This window comes from Acinonyx jubatus, chromosome E1, assembly GCF_027475565.1.
Source record: "Acinonyx jubatus isolate Ajub_Pintada_27869175 chromosome E1, VMU_Ajub_asm_v1.0, whole genome shotgun sequence".
Lineage (NCBI taxonomy): Eukaryota > Metazoa > Chordata > Mammalia > Carnivora > Felidae > Acinonyx > Acinonyx jubatus.
Window position 1 is genome coordinate 47,463,316 of NC_069397.1, and position 26,514 is coordinate 47,489,829.

General features: G+C 41.3%; 1 protein-coding gene across 1 annotated transcript; it reads left to right on the forward strand.

Annotated features, from left to right (window-relative positions):
- Window positions 1-2,203: 2,203 nt before the first annotated feature.
- APOH (apolipoprotein H) lies at window positions 2,204-14,115 on the forward strand. The gene is made up of 8 exons (XM_015072646.2): window positions 2,204-2,327; window positions 2,723-2,899; window positions 4,845-4,941; window positions 6,054-6,130; window positions 8,218-8,406; window positions 10,526-10,705; window positions 12,343-12,540; window positions 13,955-14,115. The coding sequence occupies exons 1-8, from the start codon at window positions 2,264-2,266 to the stop codon at window positions 14,008-14,010; spliced, it is 1,038 nt and encodes a 345-aa protein (XP_014928132.1). The 5' UTR covers window positions 2,204-2,263; the 3' UTR covers window positions 14,011-14,115.
- The last annotated feature ends 12,399 nt before the right edge of the window (window positions 14,116-26,514 follow it).

Sequence of the window (26,514 nt, forward strand, 5' to 3'; positions counted from 1 at the left end):
CTGTGCTGACAGCTCAGAGCCTGGAGCCTGCTTTGGATTCTGTGTCTCCCTCTCTCTTTGCCCCTCCCCCGCTCATACTCTGTCTCTATCTCTCAAAAATAAATAAACATTAAAAAAGTGAGTCTTGATAATTGTATGTTCCCTAGTAGCACTCACCTGAAAGAAAATAAAGAACATTCCTTCCCCTCCAGAAAGTCCCCTCCGGTGAGGGTGCACATCCGTCAGCAAATACCATTAAAAACCCTTCTTCTGCCACTGTTCCTCTCAATGTCTATCACCCTAGCTGCGTCTGTTGCCAAAAATGCTTTCTTCTCAGTTTCACACTTTTTAAATTTTCTCCCTGAGGCCCAGCCCATTTGGTTTCTCTCTCTCTCTCTTTCTCCATTTTCCTCAGGTAGAACAATTTGACCCTGCGTTCTTCAGTTTCTCTCTTCTCCACCCATCGAGGGAATTCTCCACAACAAAGTAGCGATGTGAATGATCTAGAAAACAGGAATCCTTTCCCTTCTAAGGACGCTGTGTGTGTGTGTGTGTGTGTGTGTGTGCGCGCGCGCGCCTGCTCGAATATTCATGGGAAGATTTTGATTTAATAACAAAGAGGAAGGACCACCATTATTTTATATTCGTGGCCCCTATACTTTTCCTCTTGTCATGGAACACAGTGTTCGTTAGAAGCATAGTTTAAGCATCACCGCCTGACAAGAATATTTCTCAAACTGATGTGTGTCGAGCAAATTTAGACCTGTGGATATAAACAAAGACCATCCAAATGAGAACCAGCAAAGGTGATTTACTCAGAGCTTGCCGTAACAAGGGAGTCCGCCATCATCATTTGTGTTCGCCAGGGATTCAAAGTCGGGGAAGTGGTCCAACTTGATAGTGTACAAAAAGGGCAAATTTCAAGTATTGCCTGATGGGAGGTTGTGGGTATGACAAGGACAACGGGGGTGGACTGACTAGAAGCTGGGCATCCTGTGTGATTGATTAAAGAACATATTTGACTTTCTCCAGTTTGTCCTAAGTTGGGCCAATTGCTATGGAGGTTGTCGTTTGGCTTCCTGGATTGGTTGCTACAGAAATTATGGGTCAGAGTTCTAGTTGTTTTTTTTTTAATATATATATTTATTTTTTTTTTCGAGAGAAGGAGAGAGCAGGTGAGAGGCAGAGGGAAGGGGAGAGAGAGAATCCAAAGCAGGCTCCGAGCTGTCAGCGCAGAGCCCAGTGTGGGGTTGAACCCACAAACCATGAGGTCACAACCTGAGCCGAAGTCAGAGGCGCAACCTACTGAGCCACCCAGGTGCCCCAGAGTTCCATTTTTATATATCATCTGGCCATTGTCCACTTGTCTATTCAGTCCCTTAAAGCAAAGGATGCATGAGAGAACTAAGAAATCATGGCTGGTCCTCTCTGAACCCTCCAAGCAATGGCCATTTTCTCCTCCTACTCACCTTCTTTTCTTCTCTGATTCCCAACTTGTAACTTCACGTCAACTTTCCAATCCCTAAACCAGATCTAGAAATCTGCCTGGACAGAGTTGAGAAGTATTGAGAATGATGCATGGTGTTGATTTGATGTGAGGAGTTTGAGGAGTTAAGGATCGCTTTAAGGTTGCACCTGGAGCTCCCAGGACACTCTTGTTACTAACTAGGTAAAACAGGAATCTGGGAGAAATCATCACTTTGTGTGTGTGTGTGTGTGTGTGTGTGTGTGAGAGAGAGAGCGCGAAGATGCTGAACTAGGTTTTTTAGGCGTTATATAGTTCTAGATGCCTCCATGAGGATGTTCCTAAGAATCACACATCTGGAAACTGAAATATCATTTTAGAGGTGTGGAGACCAAAACCAGAGATGGTCCTACGTTTCTATGTCAAGGTTGTCGGGGAAGCAGGTGTTCCAGTCTTCTGGTGCGCCACCCAAGTGCACAAAATGAAGGATGGACGATGAGAAGGTTGGATTAGAGGCTGGACCATCTGGGAATCACCAGGATTCTATCGGAGGCAATAACACACCATGTTGGGCCATTAAAATCAACGTGACAAAGACAGAAATCGTTTGCCAAAGATTTCACAACAGACTCACAGAAATGGAGGTAAATGATTAAAGAACGTAGGTCTCAGAGTTCCTTTCGAATTGTGGTATTTTACCTTCTATTTACAGAGATAAAAGTACACAGAAAAAAGGTTAATATTTAAGCACTTTTCTATTTGCAGCCCTCTTTTTAGTGGAGGAAGCCACTTTGGTGGTGCCTGTGTGAGTCATCCACAATGATTTCTCTGGTGCTCGTCTTGTTCTCGAGTTTTCTCTGCCATGTCGCCACTGCAGGCCGGAGTAAGTGCTCTTTGCTTTTGCAAAAATAATTAATATATCCAACCCCCTAGTATGTGACCGGGGTCGATGATGTTAATTTAAATTCTCTTTCGGGTGGATGCCGGGGAGCCTGGATTGATACGGATTCTTCGATATTGCCACGCTGAAAGCTCCTCCCTGAGATATTCAGGCAATTGAAGTCTCAAAGTATTGACCTGTAAAATGGGGATAATGAGAGTACCCTTCAAAGGGCTGTTGAGGAGATGAGATGAGATAATTGCCTATACGGAGTATTTGGTACCGAACTTGGCAGAGTCATTATTGAGGGCATTAAGTAGTTTTTTCATTTACGGGCTAGCTGAGCTTAAAAATGCAAATGTAGATTTCTTAACTAACCGCTTTGTGCTCTATTTCAGCCTGTCCCAAACCAGATGATTTACCGTTTGCCATAGTCGTTCCAGTAAAAGCATCCTATGACCCAGGGGAGCAGATAGTCTACTCTTGCCAGCCGGGCTACGTGTCCCGGGGTGGGATGAGGAGGTTTACGTGTCCTCTCACGGGAATTTGGCCCATCAACACCTTGAAGTGTATACGTAAGTCAGTGCCTTCTCTCACATGCTTCCCCCCTCATTGGGATTCTGGACATTTGTGGGGCTAACCTACCTCGTCATGCTCAGGGCACGGTGAGCCAGCAGAGCCGAGGAGTGGAGGGCTGTGAAGAAACAAGAGGGCTTGGGGAGTATGTCCACTGGAGGGGAAACCAAGGGCGATGGGTGCTATTTAGAGAGGAGGAGGTGAGCATAGCCCAGAACTAGAAGAGATGTAAAAAAGAGACCTGCCGGGGGTGCTCGGATGGCTCAGTTGGTTGAGCGTCCGACTTTGGCTCAGGTCATGGGTTCAAGCCCCGTGTCAGGCTCCATGCTGAGGGTGCAGAGCCTGCTTGGGATTCTCTCTCTCCCGCAGTCTCTGCCTCTCCCCTGCTCGCACACACATGCACTCTCTCTCAAAATAAATAAACTTAAAAAAAAAAAAAAGAGACGTGCTAGGATAAAAGAGAGGGAAACACTGCAGAAGTGATAAAAAAGTGCAGATACCCTGAAATTTAGACAGATGCCAAAGGGACTCATGAAAAAGCAAAACGTGAGGAATCATCAGATTTTTGGACTTTGCCTCAAAATGAAGGCAGATTTAATATAATCATATCATACTTTATAGTAAATATAATTATATAAACAGAATATGATTCTATAACCATAATTTATAATAAATTGTAATATTTTATATAAATATAATATAAACATTTAAGTATAAACTTATTGCTACTGCCTGATGGAGGATGGCTGCATTTCTTTATTTCTCAGAACATGGTTCTGTGGTTTACGCCAGCATTACTTTTTACAGTCAAATATTGAGCAATCAACCCAATAGAATTTCTGGCAATTTTATGTAGAAATTAAGCAGTAAAAATAACTATATGGACCTATCTGAGCTCTGGTTATTTGGTCGTAGGAACACGACCTTTGTGAAAAATCATTAATTTCATACAAGTGATTTTAGTATGCTTTTTAAAATTTTAAGAACATTTTTTAAATGGTTATTTATTTTGAGAGAGAGAAAGAGAGAGAGAGCATGAGCAGAGGAGGGACAGAGAGAGAGGGAGAGAGAGAATTCCAAGCAGGCTCCATGCTGTCAGCACAAGGCTGACATGGGGCTCGATCTCATAAACCGTGAGATCATGACCTGAGCCACAATCTAGAGTCAGACTCTTAACTAACTGAGCCACCCAGGTGCCCCAATTTTACTATGCTTTTTGACTGAAAAAGGACTAAATGTTATTTTTAATGGAAAACAGTTATAACATTATAGGGGAAATGTTTTATTTAAATCAGCCATAACGTAGGGGCGCCTGGGTAGCTCAGTCGGTTAAGCGGCCGACTTCGGCCCAGGTCATGATCTCGCGGTCCGTGAGTTCAAGCCCCGCGTCGGGCTCTGTGCTGACAGCTCAGAGCCTGGAGCCTGTTTCAGATTCTGTGTCTCCCTCTCTCTGACCCTCCCCCGTTCATGCTTTGTCTCTCTCTGTCTCAAAAATAAATAAACAATAAAAAAAAATCAGCCATAACTCTGAAATAGTAACAGTTTTATTTTTTTTCAAGTTACTTTCCACCTATAGTTTTGCATCACTGCAGTGAGTAGGTGCCATTTTGCATTTTTCTATTTTCGTCAGCATAGCAGGAACACTGACTATCATGGTCTTTGTAATTCATATTTTGCTGGCTGCATAAGAGTTCAACTGTTGATTTCTCACAATTAGTCAAATCCGTCACCGGATGGTAAATGTTTAGCCTGTCCAATTTTTGTTATTTGAGGTGCAATGAGCCCCTTTGGGGCATTAGTTATCGTTTAACTAATTTTGCGTAATTTTCTTAGAATAGTTATCAGCAGAGTTATTGGATCAAAGAACAGGAATGAGTGTATATGGTTTTATTTTAATGAAAAATTCTATAAATTAAAATGTACTTTTCTATCTTCAATTTACAGCCAGAGTATGTCCTTTCGCTGGAATCTTAGAAAATGGAGCTGTACGCTACACAACTTTTGAATATCCCAACAGCATCAGTTTTTCTTGCAATACCGGGTAAAGACTTCTAACAGATGTGGAAGAACATTTCTGTGCCCTTAAGCTAAATATCAAGGCATATTTAATTTGTAGCCTTCAGCCTGGACTTGCTGAAAACAAATCGATTTTAGTCCTGCTTTTAACTATACTGCAGTGGTGTTGGGATGGGGTAAGGGATGGAGAATATAACAGCTAGTAAAATATGAAGTCACTAGTGTATCAAACTTTCCTTCTCCTGATTAATTACTCATCTGAGGAGGTACATTGGAACGATTAAAACTGGATGATAATTCTTTATAATCTCTGAGACAAATCTTGGCATGAAGGTTTAAATAGTTTAGGATTTGGACTTGGGCTTTAGTTATGAACCTGATTTGATTGACTGGCTTGGGAGTCTCTAGAAGGTTCTTTGGAGAAGGTTGGGAGCATGATGATGTAGAACATAGTTCTGTCAATCCTCACATGATACAGTACAGGATCCCCAGCAAGAAAGCACATACGGTCGGTCGTATAGCTCATTTGCCTTATGAGCAAAGACAGTGGTGTTTGAGCAAAGACAGTGCTATGAGCACATAACAGTGTTATGAGCAAAGACAGTGACGTTGTTAATTGCATGTTGTTTGCACATTAGGGCAAAGTTTTACTTAGGGTTCTTGTTTGGGATTGGAAATTAAGAAATACTATGTGTGAAAGAGAAATGGACTCCTTTCATCTGAACACCAATTAACTGTGGGCCTGATTAAAAAGGACCTTGAAACGATTGGCTTTGAGGAGACAATGCTATATTTTCAGTGGAAATGTACTGCACTGTTTTTACCCATTTGTGTCTGTGGAGTGAATAGTTTTGGAAAATGAATAGTAGCCATAGCTCAGTTTGATTCACTTTTGGGGGGTTTGGTTTCTACATGCACATCTACGGAGCACTCTCATTCCTCAGTGAGTCCCCTGCAGCCCTGAGGTGGGAGATTTGATGAACCTCCAGTGAGTGCTGAGCTCCTCAGGGAAACTGCATTACAAAATGGGGAAGCCGTCAGCAGCATTAATCTGAAGCAGTGCTCAGCGGAGAAGACATTTGAGGTGCCATCGATGGATCATTTTACTGCTTGATGGATTACATGTTCTTTTTGCAGGTTTTATCTGAGCGGAGCTAGTTCTGCTAAATGCACTGAGGAGGGAAGATGGAGTGTTGACCTTCCTGTCTGTGCTCGTGAGTCTGTGGGCCCCCCGTTATGGGGAGAGCGATTAGCTGGTGTGCCTGGGACTTTGCTGGTTTTAGCACTGTACCTTCCAAGCCCTGGAAATCCTTCCATCCTGGCTCCATTCGATGGCCGCTCATCCTTCTGGGGAGGGTTCATCTGGATAATCCTCTTATCTCAGAGGATGTAACAACCCCTTTGGACTGACAACAGGGGAGCGTTCTAGTCGTGAACACATTTGTATCCCCCACCTGGTAGAGGCAGGGATACCTGGGTTTACTCATTCTGTCACTATCGCGGTGGTTTGGCAAGAGCTTGGATTTGTGTGGCATTGGTCAATCAGGGACAGCCACCATTTGACTAGAAGAACTGGAAACAGTGAGATCAAACATCTTCCTCCCAGTCTGGAACCTCATTCACTCATGTATTCATTCACCCATTTATGTATTCTATAACCGTGTAGTGGGGACCCCACACGTGCCATAGCATGTTCTCAGCACTGAGGCTACATGGCTAATGGAGACTTCGGTCTGCCCTTAGCAAGCGTGTCTAGCGATGAGGGAGAGACGGAAGCAACCTTAGCAGGGAGCTTAGACTCCATCAAAGGGCCTTGGATCATAGGAGCAGAGTGGGATTCCTTCAAAAAACACTGCTGGTTTGTTCCGGGGACATTCACCCGTGCAACTAGTGTCGGCTCTGGGCATTGCTTACATAGGGAGGGATGCTCTGATGTTCCCTAACTCGTGATTCATAGGAGTCCCATCTTTGCCCAGGGGGCCCGTGCATTCCAATAACGGTTATGGTTCTTGAACATTCCAGAGAGGTCTGTCCTAGCAAAAGCCAGTGAAAAAGTAAAGCAATTTCAAATAAATGGTAGTTTAAGGAAATGTGAACTACCAAAAAAAAAAAGTGTTTTTTAAGGATAAATTAAGTAGAGTATTTTACTCATTGGTAAGAATCACCATGGTTCTTTTTTTTTTTTAATTTTTTTAAATGTCTTTATTTTTGAGACAGAGAGAGAGAGAGAGAGACAGACAGACAGACAGAACGTGAGCAGGAGAGGGGTAGAGAGAGAGGGAGACACAGAATCCAAAAGAGGCTCCAGGCTCCGAGCTGTCAGCACAGAGCCCGACGCGAGGCTCAAACTCGTGAACTGTGAGATCATGACCTGCACTGAAATCGAATGCTTAACCGACCGAGCCACCCAGGTGCCCCAGAATCACCACGGTTCTTATAGTTTCCCTCATAAGCAGATTTATATTGATTATGTAAAGTCACTTTTTCTTCTTGGTTGCAAACACGAAGCCTACTTTCGCTGCAGCCTAATCTAAATGAGTGCTTCTCACACTTTACTGTACATGTGAATCACCTGGACATCTTGTTAAAATGCAGATTCCGATTCATGGGTCTGGGGTCAGGTCTGAGCTTCTGGAGTTCTAAGAAGTTTCCAGGCAAAGCCCATGCTGCTGGTTTACGGATCACACTTTGAGCAGCAGGGAGCTAGATAATCCAAATGAAATCACATCCCCGTCTGCACTAACTTCCTGGACTTATTGAAACCCCATCTTAGTCAGGTCAGGATGACAGCCCCTGTGTCTCCACATAAAGCCACTTATGTGAGCTCCATGCATACAGAGGGCAAAAGCAGGACATATTCAGTAGGAACAAAGAAACATGAACTAGCAGTGGGACGTCGAAGTCACAAATGACTTTGTACTGAGTGCCATCATCAGCAATTAATGCAGGATGGTCCTCTACCAATTCTGACTTCCAGAAACATCTTCCAAGGCAGCATTTGGATCAAAGACTTATGGAAATGTATGCATCGTGTTACTGTCACAGACAATATTGACAAGACTTGGATTTACTTCATTTTTTTTTTTTTTTTTTAGTTTTTTGACTGATACAGACATCTGATTTTCAGATCATATTTTCCTTTTTGACTTCTACAATTGGTTATTTTTACCCTAGCATTTGATCAAATTTTGCATTTTCTCAAGTTAATCTTTGTTTGTTTTTTCTTTTTTTCCATTCTGGAAAGAGTATCTTTAAACGACTCAGCTATTTTCATAAAAGTGATTGTTCCTTCTTTTTCCAGCTGTAACCTGCCCTCCACCAGCGATACCTAAGTTTGCAACACTTAGTGTTTATCAGCCATTGGCTGGAAACAACTCCATCTATGGAAACAAGGCCGTCTTTGAATGCTTGCCACACTATGCCATGTTTGGAAATGATACAGTTACCTGCACAGCACACGGAAATTGGACTACATTACCAGAATGCAGAGGTAGGTGCAATGACAAGACAAAATTAGCATGACAGTGTAGAATCCCATTTTTGAAAAGTATGGAAAATTCCATGATCGTTGAGTGTTTCCGGCGGCCTTTTCCAAGAAATGTTTATTGGCATCCACTGTGCGGATAGGTGTTGGGGATACCAGATGAATGAAACCTGGCTTCTCACCCCAGAAGAGTTATATATAATGCAATGACCTGTCTGGGGCCACCTGGGAGAGCTTCCCAGAGACGTGGAGAATGAGCGGAAGGCATGCCACAGGGCTACAGGATGTGGAAAGTCAGGGAGGTGTGAAACAACAGGGTGTGTGCACAGACAGCTGGATATCATGGTGAGGTTGGTCAAGAGAAGCCAGCGTTATAGTGGGGGGTCCTGGGAGATGAAGGTGAAAAACTGGGCTGTAGTCAGATCGCTACAAGCTTTTATGGTGTCCCTAAATTTAAGAATCACGAGAATATTCGATTTAAAAAATTGTCAAAATTCTTCCCCTTTTAAATGGACCTATCATTGCTATCTTTGAATTTGTTGATTGCACACCAAATAAACAAATTGTGGAGTTTATCACGCCCACCAGGAATTATACTAAGGAGTGCTACTTTCTCCTATGGTAGATATTATAGATATCTCTCGAATGATTCATTGCTATCTTTGAATTTGTCGACTGCAAACCAAGTAAACAAATTGTGGAGTTTATCACGCCCACCAGGAATTATACTAAGGAGTGCTACTTTCTCCTATGGTAGATATTATAGATATCTCTCGAATGATTCAAAACATAAGTGCTTTTTATCATGGGGAACTACTACTAATAATACCTAGCACCTTTTGTGGGACTTAAATCCTGGGCCACATACTGGTCTCATGTTGTACATGTGTCACCTCATTTAATTCTCCCGAGTCCTAAGCACTAGGTTCTTTTTTTCTTCTTCAACCTTTCACCTAGATGTATCAACTGTCAGCATGTTGTGACTTTCTCTGTCTCCCTCTCTCTTTCCATAGACAGATGCTTTTTCTTCCTGAACCATCTGAAAATAAAGTGACACATCTTGACATAAATACTTACCCATAATACTTCAGCACGAATGTCCTGAGAACAAGAACATTGTCACTGTTGACAAGACATTTACCGTGTGTTCCGTTATTACCAACAATAACTTGGGCTATTATAATAATATAAACAACAACATTTATGTCATATGCAAATTTCCCCCAACTGACCGGGAAGTGTTTTTTATCCATGTGTTTTGTTTTACGTGGGGTCTCGTCAAGAATCACACATGCGGTTTAGTCTCCTTCCGTTAAGAATGATCACTTGCCTTTTTAGTTGTCTTTCCTAGACATTTTTCAAGAGTACGGGCTAGTTGCCTTGTAGAATGTTCCATAATCTGAATCTGGTTGATTAGATTCAAGTTAAATGGTTTTGTTAAGATTCTTTGATAATCCTCGACTTAGTCAGTTACGACATTGGGGGTTGTAAACCAGCACTTTCAATCTTTTCTTCTATTTTTAATTAGCTTGCGTTCTTCTATAGACAAGGGCTTTTCTTTTCTTCCTCGGGCTGTTTTTGTTTGTTTGTTTGAAGTATTATTATAGACCCAAGGATTCAAGTGCCAGGAAGCAGCACCATGTTTTTTCTTCACATTTCATGCTGGCTTCTCGTATAGACTGAAGACATTCATAAGAATTAGATTTAACATTTGAAATCCAATAAAGGTGTGCTAGTATGCGTGGAGGGAGTCTTTGTGTTTTAATTTCATGGTTTGTTGATTAAAAGAGACGGACTCTTTTTTTTTTTTTCTTTATTCAAACCCACCCTCTTAGACTGCATGGAGACGAAGTATGGAATAAATAATACCCTGTGATTGTATAAGATCCCAAAGAACTTGGTAGCTCACTGACTTACTTTCAAAGCATTGTTGCTTCTTTTTTTAATATCTACGGGCTTGTGAGCTTAAGATAAGAGGGACAGAATTAAGCACATAGAAATTCTATTGCAGCTACAGGAGCACCCAGTGACTCAATGGGGGTAATGAAGACTGGAATGTAACTATTTCATAACCGACAGTCTACTATTTATCATACTAATATGTTTTATTGAATATACTTTTTAGAAGTAAAATGCCCATTCCCATCAAGACCAGACAATGGGTTTGTGAACTACCCTGCAAAACAAACGCTTTATTACAAGGATAAAGCCACCTATGGTTGCCATGATACATATGTCTTGGATGGCCCACAAGAAGTAGAATGTAACAAATCTGGAAACTGGTCCGCTCAGCCAAGTTGTAAAGGTATGAGATACGGGTGTGGTCTTCACACATCTTGAATTTATCCAGTGGCTTGCCCTCACTTGCCATTTTTTGGTTCCAATCATTTTCTACTTGTTGCTCAGACTTCCTTCACGGTCATTGGTATGTGAAGAACTTTAGGACTCACATGGGCACGGGGGAGCTTCGTGCTTAGCAAGCTTGTTTGAGTTGAGACTGTGGGAGATAAACAGATCCTTTGCAAGCACTGATCCCATGGTGGAGGATTGTATGGGTTTCCTGTGCGCGTCCTTTTCTGCTTTGTTCGAGTGCAGGTTCTGCTCGTCGTTGCAAAAACCAACCACACATTAAAAGCTAGTTCAAGGAAATGAGGGTTTATCATAAATGAGCAACAGGCAATCACGTGGACATTGAAGGTGAGGAAATGGAATACAACTGGTCCTCCTGAGGATTGAAAATCAGGCCCCATTGCTACTCTTTCCATATCTCAGTGGCCCTGTGGTCTCTCTCATCTCCATGTGTCCCTGCTTAGTCACCTCAAACCTGGCTGACTCTGGCGGACGTCTCAACCAAAGACTTATCACTAACGGGCGTCTTTTCCTGGAAACGCTGGTTCCTTTTCAACTAGGTGTCTGTCCTTCATCCTGTGTCACGCGTATGCAAAGGACAACCTGGCACTATATTTCTGCTCAGGTTGCTGCGGGGCTGGGCAGCTTGAGCAGAAAAGGAAGTTAGGCACAGCAGGAAAAATGATGTATAATTAGTGTCTTAGGTTGGAGTCCCCTCGAAGCAGAGCCTGAGACAGGGATTCAAGTGTAGATGATTTATTCAGTGAGTATCTCAGGAGAGAGTGAGGCTGGTGGAATAGAGTGGGCACTGCTTCTCAAACTTCACTGTGCCCCAGAATCACCGGGGGGCTTGTTTAAACACAGAGTTTCTGATTCAGTAGATATGGGATAGCACCTGAGAATTTGCATTTTTACCAAGTTCCCAAGTGCTGCTGCTGCGGATCCAGAGACGACGTTTTGAACAAACATGTGGTCTCAGCTGGAGTCTAGTTTCAGTTGCATGCTCTTGGGAGCTGCTGGACCATGAATTCTACCCCAGAGTTGATCCCACCAAAAAGCATCGGGACCTGCTTTCTGTATTCCTCTTATCAGTCGTCATTGGCTAAAGGCTGTTCCCTCGGTGTGGGGACTGATTTGCTCCCAGGAGAGGTGGCTCCCTTAAGGCTAAGGGCAATTTTTCAGAGAAAGGAGCATCTGTGAGCTGTTATCAGCCAACTCTCACAGTGGCTGATGGATGGTGGCACTGCCTCAGTGAATGGGATCTAAGTGGGACAGTGGAGGTTTATATGAAATGGCAGTATCTGATGGAAGTCCTTTTTCACTGGAGCTAAAATCTGATGCGTCTGTGTTGACCTTCTTAGGTGGCTGCTGCGGGGGGAGCAAAGGCCATCTTGGAAGCCGTAATTAACGGTTCTGTTAATAAACAACTGCTACCAGCAATGACACTGACATACTCACTAGGAACATTCTTGGAATCTTCTTGTCTTGAGCAACTTGTCTCCGTTGCACTAATCTATTGGTTCAAATGCTGCATTGTCCCCAGAAGGACTAACTGAACTCCTAAGTCTTGATTACAGATATTCTCTCTTTCAGCTTCTTGTAAATTATCTGTTAAAAAAGCTACTGTGCTACACCAAGGAGAGAGAGTAAAGCTTCAAGAGAAATTTAAGGATGGAATGCTACATGGTGAAAAGGTTTCTTTCTTCTGCAAAAATAAGGAAAAGAAATGTAGCTATACAGAGGATGCTCAGTGTATAGATGGTACCATTGAAATCCCCAAATGCTTCAAGGGTAAGTCTTACACTGGTACTTTTAGTAGGATTCCACTTGACCCTCACCATAATAAGTACTTGTATTACATAATGGTTATAAGAAGCCATGTCAGTTTGGCCACTGGATTTTTAAAAAGAGTACGGGCAGGAGGAAAGAGCAGGACGAAGCGATAAAACGATCCTTTCCTCCGCTTGCGTTAACATTCTCCTTTCCAATTCTTTCCCCTACAATTCAGGGTTGCGGTTTTAGTCAATGAATGTTGAGGTGAATTATGCAATCTTGTATAATTCCAGGTTAAGCTCGAATCATAACAGTAATAACATTGAATGAAATATTGAATACTAACAATATTTACCACCTCTTGTTCCCCGATGACAGAGAACTCATCCCAGTTACCAAGTAACTCATGGTAATGGTAATTGGTATTAATTGGTATACAGATCTTCTAACATTTTTTCCCCCTTTCGTCAGCAATTCCCAGAGTTTGAAAAGTATCCAGTAGAGCAAAGTATTCATTAGAGCAAAAATATATTAAGGAAGATGAGATTATCTTTGTGTGAGATAAAGAAGTGTATAATGAGCAGGTTTTAGAACGGCCAACCTTTACAGTTTTCAGGGTTAGCGTTTAAATATCTCTGTCACTGTGAAGGAAGAGGCCAGAGGCTGAAGCTATTATTGGCTCCAAATTTAGAAGTGCTCCAAGAATGTTGACAGCCCTGTATTGGGCAGGGAGGTTAGAGAAGAGAGGGGTTTGAGAAGTGACCAGCTAGAGACGGAGAAGGGAAGGATAAGTAGTAAACCAAATCCACTTCGGAGGTTTGATTATCAGAGATATCCATGCCGTGGAGTAAGCTCTCCAACAGTGACAGTTATTCTAATCACAAATAGTCAGAAATGCACTGGATAAATTGTTGTTTTTCAAAATATAGCCGAGCCCTGGTGAGATGTGAAATACTGAAATTGACAAAGGACATTAAGCCTAGCGCAAATCAGTACACAAAATATTACAAGAGGATAATTAAAAAAAAAAAAACAAAACAACAAAACACCAAACAGAGCTTTGTTGATGTATTTCTTCGGGCTATTGTCTCTTACAGTGTTCAGACAGATGCCGTGCTGTTAGTGCATGGGAGAATAAATAAAAGGCTGATACAATGTTGTTTTTTTTTCTTTTAATCTTGACTGTCAGAGTTACACAGAACCTTTTATTTTCTCTTTTGGATGTGCGTGCCTTATCATCTCCGTGATGTTTTCTGCCATCACTTCAACCTTTAACATAAATGGTTTTATTCACAAAAACATAAATGGCTTTATTCATATAATTAAATTTTTTCCACACGTTTGTGCAACGTATTTGATTTGGCTTAGCTACTTGCCAAATTTAAGAAATGATTGTTCCTCTTAGAATCTTTGTCTTTTCCTTCCCAAACAGAACATAGCTCTCTGGCTTTCTGGAAAACCGATGCATCCGATGTGAAGCCGTGCTAAACGGGTTTACAGAGTCAAAATGAAATGCCACGCTTGTATCGGTGTTTGTCCAAGGAACATAATGGAAGTGGGAAAATAAAGTGACTGAACTTATTGCCTCTGTCACTGTGGCCTGGTGGCTGACTTCACTTATGTTAGCTGGGTCAAAAACACAAATACGCAGAACACGGCTAAGAAAGGGAAAGTGTACCCGATTATCCAGAAACTCCATTCCCCTCTCCCTCACTGTACTCTCTAATGCTTTCACCTAAGACAACTGCAGTATTTTTCATAGAATGCTCCAGAGAACTGTCACATGAGCCCTCGGCTCTGCCTGGTGGTCTTAGCGCATTTTTCTAGTTTGTTCACTCCCTTCCTCTCCAACATGGCTATGTCTCTTCTAAACCCTCCTCAAACCACCTTCTCTCCCCTCTCTCTCCTGATATTCTTGCTCCTATGTCACCAAGAAAATAGAAGACCTTAGAAAAAAATCTTCCCATGACCAAATCTGTCAACTTAGCCAGGATGTGTACCAGGTTCCTTGCCCTCCATCTTGTTGCCATAGATAAACTCTTGAGTTCCCATCTAAGGGCAAACCTTATTCACTGGACCTCATGCTCCTTCTCCTACTGAAGGACTTTGCCCCTTCCCTGAGCAATATTACATTTTAACTTTTTTTCCATTCTGTTGGACCATTTCTATTAGTGTATAAATGTACAGTGATATGACCCATTACAAAAATCCTTCCTGTTGACTGACATCTTCTTCTAGCTACTGCCCCAGGGTCTCTTTATTCCCAGTTTATAAAAGTCCTGAAAAAAGTTGTTTCTCTTTGCCAGCTCCACAAATATTACCCCTCACTACTCTTGAAATCTATCTCCCCGTAGCTATTTCCTAACTGATGCTTCTTCATCAGGATTTGACCTGCTTCCCTGTGGGGGTGTGGGGAGTGGGGCAGATTTCATCTACAAGAGGTTTCTCTGTTCTTCCTCCTTTCCTTCCCTCCCAGGTGGTCATTCAAAATCTCCACAATCCCATTCTTAGCCTTAAAAAACAATTTTGCTTTTTCTTCCTCAATCCTTTCCTTCTGTATTTATTATCTATGCCTCCTTCTCTCTCTGGGTATTAGAGGTTGGGTCTGAGACTGTTGTACCTCCCTTCATAAACCGAAAAGTCCTATTTTAGGATTTTGCTGAACAAAAGAGCCATCCACTCTGGACTTCCTCGCTTAGCACAAAGTTTTAGACCGACTGTCTTCTTTAACTTGCTACACATTAATTTTCAAATGGGCCTCTCCCTCATTCCACCTCATAGGTCTAGGAATGGCAAGACAGCAGTAAAAGTTTTAGAACATCTCCTCCTGCCCTAGACATGATCGCAAGGTTTGTTCCAGAAAAGGAAAGAATATAATATATATATTCTTATATATATATATATATACATACATATATGTATGTATATTCTTATATACATATTCTTATATTCTTATATACATATACATCTTATATTCTTATATACATATACATCTTATATTCTTATATACATATACATATTCTTATATTCTTATATACATATATATACATACATATATGTATATACATATACATCTTATATTCTTATATACATATACATCTTATATTCTTATATACATATACATATTCTTATATTCTTATATACATATATATACATACATATATGTGTATATATATGTATATATTATATATATATATGTATACATATATATATATTTAAATTTTTTTAACGTTGTATTTATTTTTGAGACAGAGAGAGACAGAGCATGAGCAGGGGAGGGGCAGAGAGAGAGGGAGACACAGAATCTGAGACAGGCTCCAGGCTCCAAGCTGTCAGCACAGAGCCCGACGCGGGGCTCAAACTCACAAACTGCAAGATCATGACCTGAGCTGAAGTTGGATGCTTAACCGACTGAGCCACCCAGGCGCCCCAAGAATATATATATATATGTATATATATATACATATATATATATATTTTATTATCCTCCCCTTGGTTGAAAATACTTTTCCACTTAATTTTATTATTTCAAAATTTCAAAATACATAGAAAAAAATTTAAATTGCTCACTTTCCCTCAGCTCACTTGAACAGAGCTAGGAAGCAGTGAAAGTCAGTAATGATTTTCTTTGGCATCTGGTGGTTGGTTACTGGGGACCTTTGTAATGTAGAACTGAGCTCTAGGACCTTTTGCTCAATCTCTGAGAGCCTTTTAATAAAAACTCAAAATTAAGCTTTCCTGTTCTTTTACAAGGTCATTAACCTACTGGGATCAGCAAAGACATAATCCAGAATTTTTGAAGTCCTATAGTCCAGCTTATACCCAATGAAGGAACATACCCAATGGAGGATTCTTTACTTAAGTATTTATTTCCCATGACCTATTTCAAGGGTATGATCAGTAGGATATGTGGCCACTTAGAATGGGTGGTGGTCCTGTACTGGGGGCTGGGATGGGGAGTTGGGACTCGAAGCCCCCTGATGTATCATATACCAGGCACTCCCCTTCAGTTGTTAAACTGTGTGAAAGCAGGATGGGAGGTCTTATGGGAAGAGCTGGTGGCCTCACAGTTGGTACTCAGAACTTTTGGGCAACAGCCATCTACCAATTGGTGTAAGCTTTTCAATATTATTTCATTGAAGCAATACCTGCTTTCAAGAAGATTTGGGACATCTGGATGTTGAAAGGACACAAACAACATAAAAATAAACCACACAGGGGTGCCTGTGTGGCTCAGAGGGAGAGAGAGAGAGAATCCCAAGCAGGCTTTGCCTTGCCAGTGTGGAGCCCAATGTGGGGCTTGAACCCATGAACCATGAGATCATGACCTGAGCCGAAATCAAAAGTTGGACGCTTAACTGACTGAGCCACCCAGGTGCCCCATGCTGAGCAGAATTTAATGAAGTCCAGCCTATCAATGATTTTTTTCATGGATTGTGTCTTTGACATTGGACCTAAAAAAAGAGTTACTATACCCAAGATCATCTAGATTTGCTCCTGTGTTATCTTCTCGGAGTTTTATAGTTTTTCATTTTACATTTAGGTCTAAGAGCCATTTTAAGTTAAGTTTAGTGATGGATAAGATCTGTGTCTAGATTAATCTTTTGGCATGTGGATGTCCATTTATTCCGGTACCATTTATTGAAAATGACTATCCCTGTTCCATTGAATTGCCTTTGCTTCTTTATCAAAGAGCAGTGGAATGTATTTACAGTGGTCTATTTCTGGGCACTCTATTCTGTTCCCTTGATTTGTCTATTGTTTTGCCAATACCACACTCTCTTGATTACTGTAGTTTCGCGTCTGTTATTTGCTAACACCCAGTGTTCACAATGCCCAAAGTTCCCGAGCCTAGCACTCCAATTAAAAACCAATTTTTTTTTAAATGTTTATTTTTGAGACAGAGAGAGACAGAGTGCGAGCAGGGGAGGGGCAGAGAGCAAGGGAAACACAGGCTCCAGGCTCTGAGCTGTCAGCACAGAGCCCGACGCGCGGTTCGAACCCACGAACCATGAGATCATGACCTGAGCTGAAGTCAGCTGCTTAAGTGACTGAGCCACCAGGCGCCCCTCCAATTTGAAACCTACAGTAAGTCTTTGCTTCCCACCGCCTGAGGCAGGTGAGCCTGCTCCACAAAGAACCTCCTAGAATCTAGTAGGTCTGTTGAGGATGGCCTTCTGTACCATTTGGCTCATTGGGAGGCATTTCAGGCTGCTAGATAAGCTTGGTTTCCTGAAAAATTAATCAGAGCAGGCTTTGAAGCTTAGGCCATAGCATCGAGTCCTCTAACTTAACGATATTTTCATAGAAAGACAAATCTGCTTTTTGGCAACCTGAGGAGGCAATTTGGATTAGAGGGTCCCATCCATAGAAACTGCCCCATTGCAGGACCCTATTTAGTGAGTCTGTGGTCCATTCAGCGACATTAGTAGGTTCTCTTTCCCAGATGGTTTTCTTCTTAGGTCAACAGGTTGCCTGTTATCAAAATTCAGCTATGCCCTCTTTAGCCAGCGTGCAGTGATCTCCCCTGCTGACAGTCCAGGAAGTACTTCCCTCCTCCCCCCACAGGCAGCCAGGTGGAGAAAGGGTGAAATTATGGCTAAGGAGCTGGTTGGCATCCTATATTCTGGCATGGCTGAATTTGTCGTCCCATGTTACGTGACAGTAATTAACTAGCGACTGCAGACCCAGTCGATGCTCTAAGCTGCACATGGCCTTATTTCAAGACATGGAGGTCCCTAGATGGGTTTCCCAATGACTGGCTTTCTTCTCGTGGATTATGGCTGGTTAGGCTTCTAAAAGCAAAGGTGTCCATGGTTTAACTCTTCCTCCACGCTGTCCGATAATATCTGCAAGAGGCTTATAGTATTCGAGAATGATTTCTCTCGTTTCTAAGACACTGATCAATCTCTCAACATTATAGGGTCTCGTTTCTGAGTTCCCAAACTCCAGAATAAACATTCGTCGGTGAAATTTCCCATCTACCTGGAGGATCATTTCCCCATATTAATCCCTAAGGGAAAGAGTAAAAAGATAAAAGAAAGAGAGAAAAGAAAACAGCCTGGAATGTAGGCCAAGTGTGTGTGTGAATGTGTGATGCCTGTGTTTACGTGAATGTGTGTGTGTGAAGGAGTGTTGTGTGGTTGGTGTGCACATGTGTGAGCAAGTTTATCCCTCAAGCGGTAGCGTGTGTGTGTTTATGTGCGGGTGTGTTGTTTGAGGGCATGTGAGTGCGTGTGTGTATGTGCGATGTGCGTACATGAATCTGCGTGTGAATGTGTGATGCATGGGTTCACATGAATGCGTGTGTGAGGGTGTGTATGAATGTGCAATGTATGTGTGGACATGAATGTGTGGGCGTGCGAGAGAACTCGTTCTTTGTGTGCAAATGCTGCCTCCCAGTGGCATCTACTACTTTTAAAAGTGCTTGCAAAAAGGCTGGGAATGAAAAGACAGGCGAGTTTCCTTGCGGCAAGCAAGCACGGGGCAAAATTTTCCATATACCTCACCTTTCATAGTTGTATCTTCCCAGTGGTGCCATAGGGAAGGGAAGGAAACTGAAGCTCAGGGATGTTACCTAACTTGCTTTACCTGGGCCACAGAGCTAGTAAGTGACATAACCAGTTATCCAAACTTCAGGACTATATCGTTTCTACCATTTTTAAAAATATTTATTTATCGAGAGAGAGAGAGAGAGAGCAGGAGGGGCAGAGAGAGAGAGAGGGAGACAGAGAGAATCCTGAGCAGGCTCCTCACTGTCAGCGCAGAGCCTAACACGGGCTCGAACTCATGACCACGAGATCATGACCTGAGCCGAAATCAAGAGTCGAACATGCAACTGACTGAGCCACCCAGGTGCCCCGTGTTTCTGCCATTCTTATGCTGCTAGTTAAGCTTTGAATTTTCCCAGGGGCTTTGCGGAAAGGCTTGCAGTCTAAAGTTAGAATTTCACAGCCCAGGGAGGCGTGCTGAACCGTTAGTGGAGAGATTTCTGGGCGGGTGAGGCTACCAAGTGCCCTAGCAGGTGGAACAGTCTAGGGCAGTATGCATAATACGGAAGGGGAGAAAAGCCGGTTCACCCCTGTTGGGAGCTCCAGTATGGATAGAGTAGGCCACACCGGTAGGGATAGAATGGTGAGTACAGCTTAGTTCTGGCATAAGGAGGGAACACAGTATCACTGTGTCAAAGGTAGTAACTTTTTTTTTCCCTTTTTACTAGTGAAAGAAGAGAGAATATGCCTCATGATTCTGTTTCAGCTCTCTTTATACCGCATTTATTTTTGTGTTCCAAGATATACTTTTGTGACCTGTCAATAGGAAGTTCTGAATCATTTCCTATCCAATTTAAGGAATTTACTGCCTGCGGGATTATTTTGATAACTTCTAAAGTGTTTACATAATAGGAATCATTTTTGGTATTTATAGATTGTTTTCCATTTGGATAGCTGAAGAGTCATTCATTTATTTAGTTCCACTAATACAGAGTATCTTGATAATGCAAAATGGTGGGTCAACTGAAATGCGATTAGTTAGAGTATCAGCCCACGCGGAAGTGAGGTCTACAGAGCCATTGCTAGGTTTGAAACAATAAGTCAGAATATGGAAGTTACGTACATCATGTCAAGTTCCAGAAAAATGGACAAAGGGCTAAAGTGGTTCTTTGCGCAAGAATAGAAGGAAAACACTAATAGAGATATTTAAATCTTTCAATGTTTCGAATAGTGGAAAATGCAAATTAAAGAGGCACTGTGTGTATATATATATATATATATATATATATATATATATACAGTTAGCACAGATTAGAAAAATTTTTAATGTGAAACAGCCACTCTCAGGGACCATTGGATGGGATTGCAAGTTTGCAAAAACACTTCTAGAGAGCAATATGACAGTACCAGTCAAAAGCCTTAATTTTTATGCCCAGAGGGATATCTTTTATGGAGACAGCCGAAACTTCAACCATAATGTACATATTAAACGACATTTACAGTAATATTATTTTCAAGAGCCAAAAATTGCTAATAACTTACATATCCAATCACAGGAGAATAATTAAGCAAATTATGTTGCACGCAGATGATGCAGCAATAAATAGTAAAATCATTATACACACATGTATACACACACATATATGATTTGAGAAAATACATGTAATTATTAACAGTGGTTACTCTTTAATGGTGAGATTACACGTAATTTTTTTTATTTTCCTCTTTAAACCTTTCAGTGATTTCCAATTTCCATATAGTAGCATGAAAACTTTGTAATCTGGGGGTGCCTGGGTGGCTCAGTCAGTTAAGCGTTTGCAAGCGTCCAACTTCGGCTCAAGTCACGATCTCGCAGATTTGTGAGTTCGAGCCCCGTGTCGGGCTCTGTGCTGACAGCTCGGAGCCTGGAGCCTGCTTTGGATTCTGTGTCTCCCTCTCTCTCTGCCGCTCCACCTCTCACGCTCTGTCTCTCTCTCTCAAAATTAATTAAAATTAAAAAAAAATTTAAAAACTTTATAATCTGAACAAAAAAACACAATTCAAAAACCTCAGTCTAGGAAGAAAAGTTCCATTTCCCTTTACGGTTAACTCTTGATTGTTCTCTTTTAAAAATTTTAATTCTCAAATTAGTTAATGTACAGTGTAGCCTTGGCTTCTGGATTAGAATCCAGTGATTCATCTGTCACATATGATACCCAGTGCCCATCCCAACAAGCGCCTTCCTTAATGCCCATCACCCATTTCCCCCACTCCCGTCAACCCTCAGTTTGTTCTCTGTATTTAACTCTTGATTAGTCCTGATAGTAAGTGGGAATAACTGCCAGATAAGCCACCACAGTGATCCAAAATCACCACCATTTGTTCTTTTGTATTGTACTTTATTTTTTATATGTTTATTATTCACACTCCTTCAATTTACTGGGTACGTTCGCACTGAAGTTGTTGAAGCCCTGACTCGAAAAAGTTTTACAGGAGAAAGATTACATTTCAAAATTTAGTGTCTGGGTCAATTTCTCCAAAATGGTGCTATCTTTGGAGAGGCTTGAGGAAATTTGGAAAATAAAATAGACAGAACTTAAAATATCTTTATTTGCTTCACCTAGAGAGTCCCTGTCCACATTTGATTCAGATTCTTACAAGTTGTTTTCCTTTCTTTGTGTGTCTGGCAGGTATGTAAAATGGAATAATAATATTTTGCAACTCACTTTTAGTAGTTATTAGCACAGACTTATACTTTTGGTATTGATCTTTAGGGCCATCAAGGTATCAAAAGAATTCCTTGAGGAAATATGTAAATTTTTTATGTACATAACTTAAAGTTAAGAGAAGTAAGTTACTGTAATTAGATTTATATCTAACTTTATAAAACGGAAAACTCAGATGACAGTGGCTTAAATAAAATGGAGGTAATCTCCAGGTCTGTGTTATAGTTACTACAGTTTTATAGATCAGGAGTTTAAAATATAGAGTTCATCAGATTTAATACAACAAAACGCAGGCTTAGTTCAAATTATGTATGGATAATTGTTATCTTTCTAATTAGCAAAAGGTCACAGTTCCCCATGTTTTTATGTAAGCAAGAATTGAATTCACATTGTTCAGTATTCTCTAGACTAATCTCTCAATTTTAGATTTGGAAAATCAACAGATTCCTTTCAACATGAGAAGCATAGCGTCATCAACTTCTCACACAAGAAAGAAAAACAATTTGTATTTTACAGTCATGTTTTTACTCTCATGTTTACACTACAATATCAGCTATGTTACCATTCGATTTTTTAAAATTGAGGCAAAAAGTTACTTGTTTTTGAAACAAACTCATTTCATTTAAGTCATTTGTAGCTGATAGGAAACAATATTTTTCTTTAAAACAATATTTTCAATGGAAATAATGTTTCAATTTTAAAGCCTTTTTAAAGCCAAAGGTAAAACAAGGTTGAGTATATATTTTCATACCCTGACTTTATCACTTTATAGTGTTTGCTTTATCTTCCCTCTAGTCCCATAACGTATTATTTATATACCTTTTAAATCTGACTCCAAATGTGGTTACTTGATGTTTGTCTTATTACCTCCTACTCTATTTGAAACTTCTAGAGGACAGAAACTCATTTTTGTCCTCACAACTCCTGAAGCTTTTTTGTAGTTGGGACCATTTGTGGGACCTCATCCGTCCCCTTTTCTGAGAAAGAAATGCCAATCCCTGTCCTCGAGCACAAAGATGAGCTAATAAAGTCATGTTTATACAGTGGGATGCCCAATCTCCTGACCATACCCAATCTGATGAAGTGTGCTCATTTGATTCAACCAGAGGAGTCAGGTGCACTCTCCTGGGAAGATATTTGGATTCAGAAAAGTTAGACTTCCGGGACTCCTGAATGGGAGCTCTGTAAACTAGGAAGTTAAGGAGTGGCTATATTCTGCCACAGGTGCAGAGAAAAGCACAGAAGACCAATCTGCCTTCATTCTTTGAATCAATAAGATTTATTGACTCTAAGTGGAAGGTCCTCTGCAAGGGGCTGGGTCTACAACGGTGAACCCAACACATATGTTTCCTGTCCTTATGGAGCCACCAGCATTTGAAAAAGATTGTTGATATTCATTAATATTTGATCATAAATTTTGGTAGATGCAGTGAAGAAAAGGAACAGGGGACCCTGAAAGAGAGTAAGGGTGGTTTAAGAATCAATGAAGGCCTGGGGCGCCTGGGTGGCTCAGTAGGTTGAGCGTCCGACTTCAGCTCAGGTCCTGATGTCATGGCTCTTGACTTTGAGCCCTGCATCGGGCTCTCTGCTGTCAACACAGGGCCTGTTTCAGATACTTTGTCCCCCCTCCCCACCTCCCCTGTTCACGCTTCCTCTCTTTCTCAAAAATAAATAAACATAAAAAAAAAATCAATGAAAGCCCTTCTGAGTAAGTGACACTTAAGCTGAAGCAAAAAACAGTGTCAGAACATTCCTGGTACAGCTGGGGTGCCTGGGTGGCTTGGTCAGTTAAGCATCCCACTCTTGATTTTGGCTCAGGTCATGATCTTGTGGTTCGTGAGTTTGAGCCCTCTATCCTGCGCTGACAGTGTGGAACCTGCTTGGGATTCTCTCTCTCCCTCTCTCTCTCTCAAAATAAAAAAAAAAAAAAAAAAAGGAAACATTCCCTGAGGATATATGCCAGACGTTCAATGACACCTAGTAGCATTCAATAAATATATTTTGAGCTGAAAAAACATTATGTTTTATAAGATAACCAGACACAGAAGTCCTATTAGTTGGTTGGTATAGGTGTTTGGCCATAAAAGGTTTACATAAAACTGTATTTTTCAGGCCACATAAGCTTGGGGCTATACTATAACAGTCACAAAAGAGTATTTACCTGGCTTTACCCTTGAGGTCCCTGAATTGACTCTCATTCCAGCTATTTCTTCCCAAATATTAACGGAGGTCCTCAGGGTCACCCAGCATACAGGGTGTGCTCTGTATCTTACTCAACTACTGTATGCTGTGTGTCATTAATTTTTTTCCAAGTGTGAGGAGCTGTGAGGATGCTGTTATTCTCACTTCTGGTCTCTGATGCTCGATGAAGGCCTCCTTGCTGCTGCTACTTTTTACTGATGCCTGTCCTGAGGTTGCTAGAACCCACTGCTAGGGACAATGTTGTCTGTACGGAGTGTGGTACCTTCAGAAGCATGTTCACAAATGCTAGTGATGGCTTCTGTTCTCAGTGTTTAAATGGGTATAAAATCCACACAGCAGGCGGCACCTGGGTAGCTCAGTCAGTTAAGCGTCAGACTTCGACTCAGGTCATGAACTCTTGGTTCATGGGTTTGAGCCCCACGTCGGGCTCTGTGCCTGGAGCCTCCTTTGGATTCTGTGTCTCTCCCTCTCTCTCTGCCCTCCCCCTCTTCGGTGCTCTCTCTCTCTCAAAAATAAATAAACATTAAAAAATAAAATCCACACAGGGGCACCTGGGTGGCTCAGTCGGTTAAGCATCCGACTTCAGCTCAGGTCATGATCTCACAGTCCATGAGTTCGAGCCCCGCGTCAGGCTCTGTGCTGACAGCTCGGAGCCTGGAGTCTGCTTCGGATTCTGTGTCTCCCTCTCTCTCTGCCCCTCCCCTGCTCATGCTCTGTATCTGTCTCAAAAATAAATAAAAACATTAAAAAATAAAATCCACACAGCAGGAGTTCCTAACCTAGGCACTATGGATGGACTTCAGAAAATTTGGAAATCCTTTGATTTGTATGCATATTTTAGGGCATGTAGGCGTTTGATGGTGGAGAAGTAAGGGAGGAGGGTTATAACTTTTAAAGAGTTTCAGAGGAAGTTCCTTACCTCTGAAGATTAGGAATCACTCTACTACAACAAGAGGAGGAGAGCTGGAAACCATTGCATGGCCAGCACAGTGCTTTCCTTCAATGTTCTTTCTTACCACTGAACCAGACCTGCTCACCATCTCTTAGGGGTTCCTTGGTTCTCGTGTAATGAGAGGTCACTCAACAGGACATATAGGCTTGAATCCTAAGGTGAACACAGCCCAGTCTCAAGCTGGTATCTCACCTACATATTTATGACATAAATAACAATAAAAACCTCCATGCCTATCATAACAATATTTTTGTTTGCATCTGTATAGGTATATATGTACAGGTGACCCTTGGACAACATGGGGATTAGGGTGGATAAAACCTTTCACAGTTGAAAATCCATGTATAATTTTTGACTCCCCCCAAATTTGACTACCAATAGCCAACTGTTGAGCAGAATAGAAAGTCGATTAACACGAATTTTGTATGTTACATGTATCATATACTGTATTCCTACAGTAAAGTAAGCTAGAGAAAAGATAATCATAAGGAAGAGGGGAAAAAAAGCATTTACAGGACTGTACTACTGTATTTACAAAAAAAAATGGTGTATAAGTGGACCCATGCCGTACTAACCTATATTGTTCAAGGGTCAACTGTATATTCTTTTTTTTTTTAATTTAAGTTTATTTATTTATTTTGAGAGAGAGAGAGAGAGAGAGCACAAGCGGGGAAGGGGCAGAGAGAGAGGAAGAGAGAGATAATCCCAAGCAGGCTCCTCACTGTCAGTGCAGAGCCCCATGTGGGGCTCGAATCCACAAACCGTGAGATCATGACCTGAGCCAAAATCAAGAGTAGGACGCTTAACTGACTGAGCCACCCAGGCGATCATACTTTATTTTTAAATGAAAAAAGTGACAATCTGCTAGTTCTTAAAAGTATAAAGGGAGATTTTCTTATCTTCTTACTTTCACTTAGAGAAAATAAGAAGTTTACTAACAGTTTTTATTACTTTTTACTTTCAGTCACATCTTTTCCCCTCTGCAGTAATTTCCCCTCAGATGAATTTGACTTTGTTACATTTTTTCCCCTTGATCCCTTTCTTCATCTTCCTTTTTTTTTTGTTTTTTGCTCACGTTCATTTAGACATCGAATGTCAAAAATTCATTTCACGTTCTTCCTGCAACGCGGTTACATATTTTAAACTTCACCATGTGGTCAGATTCCTGCCATCAATTGCGTACATGGCTTTTGCATCCCTGATTGGCAGTGCGAATGATCTGGATTACTGATCATTCTTTAGCTATAAACATGCCCAAATATACTTTGGAAAACTCGTTTTTAAAAACATTTCATACCGTTGCCTTCCCTTAGCCTTCATAATTAGTCACGGAAACAATGAAGAACGGTCGGTACTTATTTCTGGTGGAAGGGGTTTGAAAAAGCACCTTGGAGAGACCAGGACTTCCCTCCGGAAGCTTGAAAGTACCTAGTTACAAGTGAATGAATCTTCTATTTTCCTTATGGAAAACCGAAAAGTTGCTTCAAGCTGTGCTTACGTTAGATTTGGCATCACACTGAGTGTTGCAGAGACACTGCAGAAGGAGTCCTGTTGTGAAATCAGATGAAAAACAGTGGTAAACTGAATTTCATTTAAGTGAGTGTTTCTACAACTTAAATTTGGTTTCTGCCTGGTATTTAAA

Bases quoted from the DNA above. Each gene is read 5' to 3' on its own strand.
- APOH (XM_015072646.2), top strand. From the start codon at position 2,264: ATGATTTCTCTGGTGCTCGTCTTGTTCTCGAGTTTTCTCTGCCATGTC. The intron at 4,942-6,053 runs GTAAAGACTTCT...TTCTTTTTGCAG, and splicing joins AGTTTTTCTTGCAATACCGG to GTTTTATCTGAGCGGAGCTA. The intron at 6,131-8,217 runs GTGAGTCTGTGG...TTCTTTTTCCAG, and splicing joins TGACCTTCCTGTCTGTGCTC to CTGTAACCTGCCCTCCACCA.